We start from the raw sequence: 7,579 nt of genomic DNA on the forward strand, positions 1-7,579 counted from the left end.
TAGGTAGGTAGGTAGGTAGGTAGGAAGGTAGGTAGATAACCTTTACTGTCATTTTTTACTGTGGGCACAATGGCACACATTAAAAATGAAATTTAGTTGCCCGCTCTCAAAGTGTCCACATACATAACACACATTTAAACATACTATATATGCAACATTTGTATAGACTAGCACTGCTTTAGAAAGCCTTAGTAAGACCACACCTGAAATACTGCATCCAGTTTTGGTCACAATATTATAAAAAAAGATGCTTTGGAAAGCATACAGAAAAGAGCAACTAAGATGATCAGGGGCCTGGAGGCCGAAATGTATGAAGCACAGCTGCAGGAACTGGGTGTGTCTAGTTTAATGAAGAGAAGGTCGAGGGGTGACCTGATAGCAGGGTTCCAATATTTGAGGGGCTGCCACAAAGATGAGAGGGACACTGCAGTTATCAAATTAGTAACCATGGGGACACCGGGTTGCCGGGACACCGCAACCGTTATAAATACATGCCAGTTGCCAAGTGTCCAAATTTTGATCACATGACCACGAGGATGCTGCCGCGCTCCATAAATGTGAAAAAAAAGCAGTCACAGATCACTGTAACTTTGAACTGTTGTAGGTTGAGGCCTACCTTTATACGCGGGCCTGCCTCCAGAGAGATCGAGGCAAAGAGAGAGAGAAAGAGAACGGAGGTGGCAGAAATGGAAGAGTTCCTCACCTGGACGGGGCGTTTCTGAAAGTTGAAGACGGTGGCCTTCAGGTCAAAGGCTTCCCCTCTGACGACGCTGTACGGCAGAGTGACTTCAACGAAGAATGGCTGGATGACCTTCAGGAAGGTGGTATTGGCCAGGCCGAAACCCACCGCCGGGGACAGGCAGAAGGCTCCCGCTCTCCATTCGGTGATGGTGTCTGGGATAGTGACGGGCAGAGTGGCCTCGGTCCCACTGCGGAGGGAGGCAAGAGGAGCAGAGGTGAAGATGAGTTTCAGAAAGCAATATTTTCATGGCCTGACAAGGTGAGAACACAATAACGCATAAGTCCTCGACTTATCACAGTTCGGTTAGTGACTGTTCGGAGTTACGAAAAGCGGCCTGCGACCATTTTTCACGCTGACGGCCGCGGCAGCATCCCCGAGGTCACGTGATCAAAATTCAGACACCCCCCCGGTCACTGACTCATATTTATGACGGTTGCAGTGTCCCTGGGTCATGTGATCCGCTTTTGCGAGCTTCTGGCCGGCAGAGTCAAGGGGGAAGCCCAGATTCACTGAACGGCCGTGTTACTAATGGAACAACCGTGGTGATTCACTTAACAACGGCGGCAAGAAAGGTTGTTAAATGGGGCAAAACTCACTTAACAACTGTCTTGCTTAGCAACAGAAATGTTGGGCTCAATTCTGATCGTTAAGTTGAGATGGGGGGTTCAGAAATGTGAAATATAAATAATAAAATAATAAAATAAAATAAAATAAAATATCCATATCTATAACAGAATATCAGAGTTGGAAGGGACCTTGGAGGTCTTCTAGTGCAGGAGTAGGCAACCTTGGCTCTTTTATGACTCGTGGACTTCAACTCCCAGAATTCCTCTCAGCCAGCCATGCTGAGGGGAAAGGGAGAGGTTTCCAAGCTGAGCCATGCTGGCTCAGGAATTCTGGGAGTTGAAGTCCACCAGTCACAAAAGAGCCAAGATTGCCTAGCCCAGCTTTAGACCAATGTTTCTCAACTTTGGCAACTTTAAGATGTGTGGACTTCAACTCCCAGAATTCCCCAGCCAGCCTTGCTAAAGTTGAGAAACGTTGATCTGTGGAGTCCTTGCTGCTTTCTGAGTTGTTTGTTTGCTTGCAGACGTCTCATTACCGAATTAGGCAACATCATCAGTTTGAAGTAGTCCGAAAGAAGCGGAAGGCCCTAGGACAGGGGTAGGCAACCTTGGCTCTTTTATGACTCGTGGACTTCAACTACCAGAATTCCTGAGCCAGCCATGCTGAGGGGAAAGGGAGAGGTTTCCAAGCTGAGCCATGCTGGCTCAGGAATTCTGGGAGTTGAAGTCCACGAGTCATAAAAGAGCCAAGGTTGCCTACCCCTGCTCCATGTAAATGTAGCTCCATTTAAGGACTACACATTGAGTGTGATCCATGGACAAGCTGACCCTCAAAGTTTACCAAATAAAGTGCACCATGAAAAATGGGGGTTGACTTACCTGTGGGTGGCACATTTTGCACAGTATTTTGATTAAAAAATTGAGGATCTTTTTATCTGTGGATGGCCTTATCCATGTTTTTTTTTTCCTTTTTACAACCCTATAATCCAGGGGTCTTCAAACGTGGCCCTTTTATGACTCGTGGACTTCAACTCCCAGAATTCCTGAGCCAGCATGGCTCAGCATGGAAACCTTTCCCTTTCCCCTCAGCATGGCTGGCTCAGGAATTCTGGGAGTTGAAGTCCACAAGTCATAAATGGGCCGCGTTTGAAGACCCCTGCTATAATCCCTTAATTCTGGGTAGAGTCAGGGCGACTGATTGGGAGCTGAGCGTTTACTGGCCAGCTTCCCTTCCTGATGCCTATGTGGAGTTCGCAACAGATATTTTCTATTTGCGCCCTGATAGAGAAACATCTGCCGCTACCTAGGATTGAACTCTGAACCTTCAGAGTGGGAGGCAAGCGTCTTCACCACTAGGCCACCATGCTGCTCTTAGTTATGAGTAGATCTACACATGTATACAGGATCTATTAGCAGCTAATAGGTCGTAATATTTCTCCCTAAAGAGTTACCTCTGTCACCAAACATGGAACCCTTGGATTACCTCAGAGGTGTGATGGACCATAACCAGGTTTCTGGGAAAAAGCTCCGGACGGTTGTTTCCATTGCTTCTGCGCCCAATTTCATTTCTGCGGCTAATGGTGCAGCCATAGCTCCACCTCCTACAGCGTCATAGACCCTGTCTGCAAAGAGAAAAAGCTTGCATTTCTTGCACACCTTTGATATTTTAGCACCTCCGAGCTGTTCTTCAAGATTAATTCTCCGAGGCGATACCCATCACCCTTACAAGCATTTAAAAGATAATAATTACCACTTCTGAGAACCACAAGCACTGGTTGAACAAAGAGAAGGAAATGCAGGAGATGACATTCTAAAGACACTTTCTCCAACTGGTTGAGTTTTCCAGGTCTACTGAAATATTCCTTGCAACCAGAGTGTCCACTGCGGGTTCAAAAAGTCAAGAGGGTGGCTGCAACTAAGCAAAGTCCTGCCTCTTTGATTGATGATTGTACGTCAACAATTTGTTGCTGATTCTTATTCTTTTCCTCTTATGCTCTTATCTTATCCTCCTCCTCCTCCTCCTCCCTCTCCTCCTCCTTCTCCTCATCTTCATCCTTATCCTATGGCAGTGATGGCGAGCCTTTTAGAGACCAAGTGCCCAAACTACAACCCAAAACCCACTTACGCATTGTCGAGTGCCGGGTGGGTGTGGCCCATTGGCTGGGCGTGGCCCATTGGCTGGGCGTGGCTGCGGTGGTAACGGCAGACTGGGTGGGACTAAAAAGTTCAATCAATCAATTCCAACTTTGCAAGATCTTTTTTTTCCCGTGAGACGTTGAAATTGACTGATTGAACCTTCTTTTTTTTTTTTGCACACGGCGGCGGAGGCCTAAAGCGAAAAGGTTTTATAAAACCCGGCTGAAGGCCTAGGACTGGGGCGACAGCACGCGTGCCCACAGAGAGGGCTCTGAGTGCCGCCTCTGGCACCCGTGCCACAGGTTCGCCACCACTGTCCTATGGCATTTTTACATTAGCCAGGAGACTACAATGTTATTGCAGAGTGGTAGTTTGGCTTGCCAATTTGCCAGCTCTGTTGTAGGACACACTCATGCGCTTCCCAAGGTGCGCCACAGGAGGGTGGGCTGGCTTTGCACCCCCCAAAAAAGAAGATGGGCGGCTTTCCTGTCGCACCACCCGAGACCCCTTCCCTTCCCTTCCCTTCCTTTCCCCAGAGCCGCCTTGCAAATGGGTGCCACGAACGGGTAGTTTCAGAGCCAGCAGGAATCTGACTATCTACAGGGAGCATCAACTCATCTCCCCACCAAAGTGGGTATCTCCTGATCTACTCTCATAGAACGTGCTTTAGAACTGTTGGGTGGACAGAAGCTGAGGTGAGCGATGGAAGCTCACACCACCACGTAGCGCTGGGACTCAAACCACTGGAGCATAGACCAGTGATGGCGAACCTTTTAGAGACCAAGTGCTCAAACTGCAACCCAAAACCCACTTATGTATTGTTCGGCGCTGGGTGGGCATGGCCCATTGGGTGGGTGTGGCCCATTGGGTGGGCGTGGCCGCGATGGCAACGGCAGACTGGGTGGGACTAAAAAGTTCAATCAAGCAATTCCAGCTTTGCGAGATCTTTTTTTTCCCCGCGAGAAGTTGAAATTGATTGATTGATTGGACCTTTTTTTTTTTTTTTTGCACACGGCGGCGGAGGCCTAAAGCGAAAAGGTTTTATAAAACCCAGCTGAAGGCCTAGGACTGGGGCGACGGCGCGCCTGCCCACAGAGAGGGCTCTGCGTGCCACCTCTGGCACGCGTGCCATAGGTTCGCCACCACAGGCATAGCCCATCTCCACTATTATTAAGCCCCTGAGCCACCGTAATGGACGCCATCCCCCTTGCTGCTTGTTGTCTACTTCTTGTTCCTTCCACCACTTTTCCGGGCATTAGAGTGTTCTTGAGAAAGCTAGGGGTTTTTTTTACATAAGGTGTCTGAAATATGATAGCTTGAGCCTGGTCCTTTGTGCCCGAGGGACTACTTGGAGTTGATCTGTTCAATGATTCATCAGTTTGGATTTTTTTTAGCTGTCCAGGCTACCCTCAGGAGTCCCCAGCATGCACCCAGGGGGCCGGGCCAAGGCGGCAGGGGCTGGTTCCTCGCTGTTTCCAGACGGCCTTATGGAGCTAAGACTGAATGCGTTTCAGCCTAGATGGCCACCACAAAATTGTACATTGGCTCCCGGCCAGCCATGGCCACAGTCAAGGCAGCGGGGGCCGTTCCCTCACTGTTTCCAGGATGGCTTCGCAGGCGACATGAAACCACTTTGCGGGCCGCATCTGGCCCCCGGGCCTTGTGTTTGACATGTCTGTCTTATGGACATAAAGAAGAGACAGGGCTTTGATGGGACAGCTCTAGCCACCCTCTTGACTTTTTTTGACCTTCAAATGAAATAGATAGATAGATAGATAGATAGATAGATAGATAGATAGATAGATAGATAGATAGATAGATAGATAGATAGATAGATAGATAGATAGATAGATAGATAATAGATAGATAGATAGATAGATAGATAGATAGATAGATGATAGATAGATAGATAGATAGATAGATAGATAGATAGATAGATAATAGATAGATAGATGATAGATAGATAGATAGATAGATAGATAGATAGATAGATAGATAGATAGATAGATAGATAGACAGACAGACAGACAGACAGACAGACAGACAGACAGACAGACAGACAGACAGAGGAGCTCCCTCCCACCCTATCAGTCCACTTAAGATTCTTACAGTGCACATCTGATCTGGTGATGCAAATATTAGGCTTGTGTATCTGGGCGCTAGTAAACGTTTTCAAACCAAAGTCCTGTAAAATGAGCAGAAATTCATTATGGAATATTACAGAAAGGACGGAAAAGAACCCCCCCCACACACACACACTCTCTCTCTCTCCCTCCTCCCCCTCCCCGCCCCTTCGATCCATCCATCTGTCCATCTATTATCCATCTATTATCCACCCAGAGTGCTGTGTTAAACTAGTTAAAAAATAAAGATGGATGTGACAATGCACCCTTTCCATTTGGGGGTGGGGGGTGGGGTTGTGTCAAAAACACAACAAAACACCCTTTTTATGACCTTCTAATCCCTTAATTCAGGGTAGAGTCGGGGTGAGTGGATGGAGTTGAGCATTTACGGGCCCTTCCTGACACCACAGAGATATTTTTTTTGCAGCAGATATTTTTTTTTCTCTTTGCACCCTAGGAGAGAAACATCTGCCTACTATCTAGGATTGAACACTCAACCTTCTAACTACAATGTGTTATGAAAATTATGGTACCAAGGCTGGGATTCAGCCCACCTAAACTAGGGGTAGGCATCCTTGGCTCTTTTATGACTCGGGGACTTCAACTCCCAGAATTCCTGAGCCAGCCATGCTGAGGGGAAAGGGAGAGGTGTCCAAGCTGAGCCATGCTGGCTCAGGAATTCTGGGAGTTGAAGTCCACGAGTCATAAAAGAACCAAGGTTGCCTATCCCTAGTTATAGGGTCTCTCCTGCTTGAACAGGGGGTTAGACTAGAAGACCTCCAAGGTCCTTTCCAACTCTATTATTCTATATCTACGTCCATGCCAAATGGCAAGACCAGGGATGGAATCACCTCAGAATATTTAACCGGTGTATTTTTCTAAAATAAAAATAAAAAAAAATCCTCTATTTTCACTCATTTTTATCTTTGTTTATTAAGTACATTTAAAAAAAAAATAAAAAAATCCTTGCTCTTGGGATGGGATGGTTCTGTCTAAAATGACTTCCTTTCCTTTTCTAACCAGTCTTAGAGTGAAATTCCAATTTCTGCCAAGAGTTTGGGGACTTGGGGTGGTGGTGGTGGTGGCTTACCTTGAGGATTGTATAGGCGTCTCCTTCACCGTAAGAATAGGTGTCGGTGATGTAGCGAATTCCATCCACAACGATCTTTTGGGGAGGCGTGCAAGGGTTTGTGTCCGGGTCTTCCAAGTTCTCATTTTTGTAGTAGTAGCCCCTGAGGTTTTTTACAGGCAGCAGATCATAAATCTGAAAATGACGAAATTCTGGTTCAGTACAGGTCGCTTTCAACTTACGGCCAACATTTCTGTCGCTAAACAAGACAGTCCTTCGGTGAACTTGCCCCGTTTCGTGATTTGTCTTGCCACGGTTGGTCGTTAAACGAGTCACTGCAGTTGTTCAGTTAGTGACACGGTTGTGAAGGGGATCGGGTTTCCGCATTAACTTTGCTAGTCCGGAAGGTGAATTCTGGGGAATTCTGGGAGTTGAAGTCCACACGTCTTATCAGGTGGAGAAGCACCGGTGGAAAAACTAAAAGGAACCGACTGAAGGGAACCAACGTCATTGGTTCCCACAAATCCCTAGAAGGGACCAGTGTCAGTCATCAAGGACTGGGCCTCGGTGCCAGTTTTGGATTTTGCAACATGAAATGCTTCTTCCCCTAGTCTAGGAGTAGGCCACCTTGGCTCTTTTATGACTCGTGGACTTCAACTCCCAGAATTCCTGAGCCAGCCATGCTGAGGGGAAAGGGAGAGGTTTCCATGCTGGCTCAGGAATTCTGGGAGTTGAAGTCCACGAGTCATGAAGGGGCCAAGGTTGCCTATCCCTGCCCTAGTTACTTGTGCACACAAAACAGTTGCCAAAGTGCCAAAGTTACAACCAAACCTGCAATCCCAGAAGTCATCTTCCTTCCTTCCTTCCTTCCTTCCTTCCTTCCTTCCTTCCTTCCTTCCTTCCTTCCCTTTCCTTCCTTTCCTTCTTTCTTTCTTTCCTCCCT

At 47.2% G+C, this 7,579-nt stretch overlaps 1 protein-coding gene across 1 annotated transcript in view; it reads right to left on the minus strand.

Moving 5' to 3' along the window:
- LOC107299989 (alpha-2-macroglobulin-like) overlaps nt 1-7,579 on the minus strand; it is a 10,426-nt gene that overhangs the window by 1,218 nt on the left and 1,629 nt on the right. Inside the window, exons 2-5 of the mRNA XM_015829335.1 lie at nt 6,658-6,831; nt 5,554-5,629; nt 2,792-2,930; nt 704-929 (exon numbers count right to left, since the gene is read on the minus strand). Coding sequence (XP_015684821.1) covers nt 704-929; nt 2,792-2,898 — 333 coding nt within the window. The 5' untranslated portion in view covers nt 2,899-2,930; nt 5,554-5,629; nt 6,658-6,831. The remainder of the gene's footprint in view (nt 1-703; nt 930-2,791; nt 2,931-5,553; nt 5,630-6,657; nt 6,832-7,579) is intronic.

This window comes from Protobothrops mucrosquamatus, unplaced genomic scaffold, assembly GCF_001527695.2.
Source record: "Protobothrops mucrosquamatus isolate PMUCROS unplaced genomic scaffold, P.Mucros_1.0 scaffold5880, whole genome shotgun sequence".
Lineage (NCBI taxonomy): Eukaryota > Metazoa > Chordata > Lepidosauria > Squamata > Viperidae > Protobothrops > Protobothrops mucrosquamatus.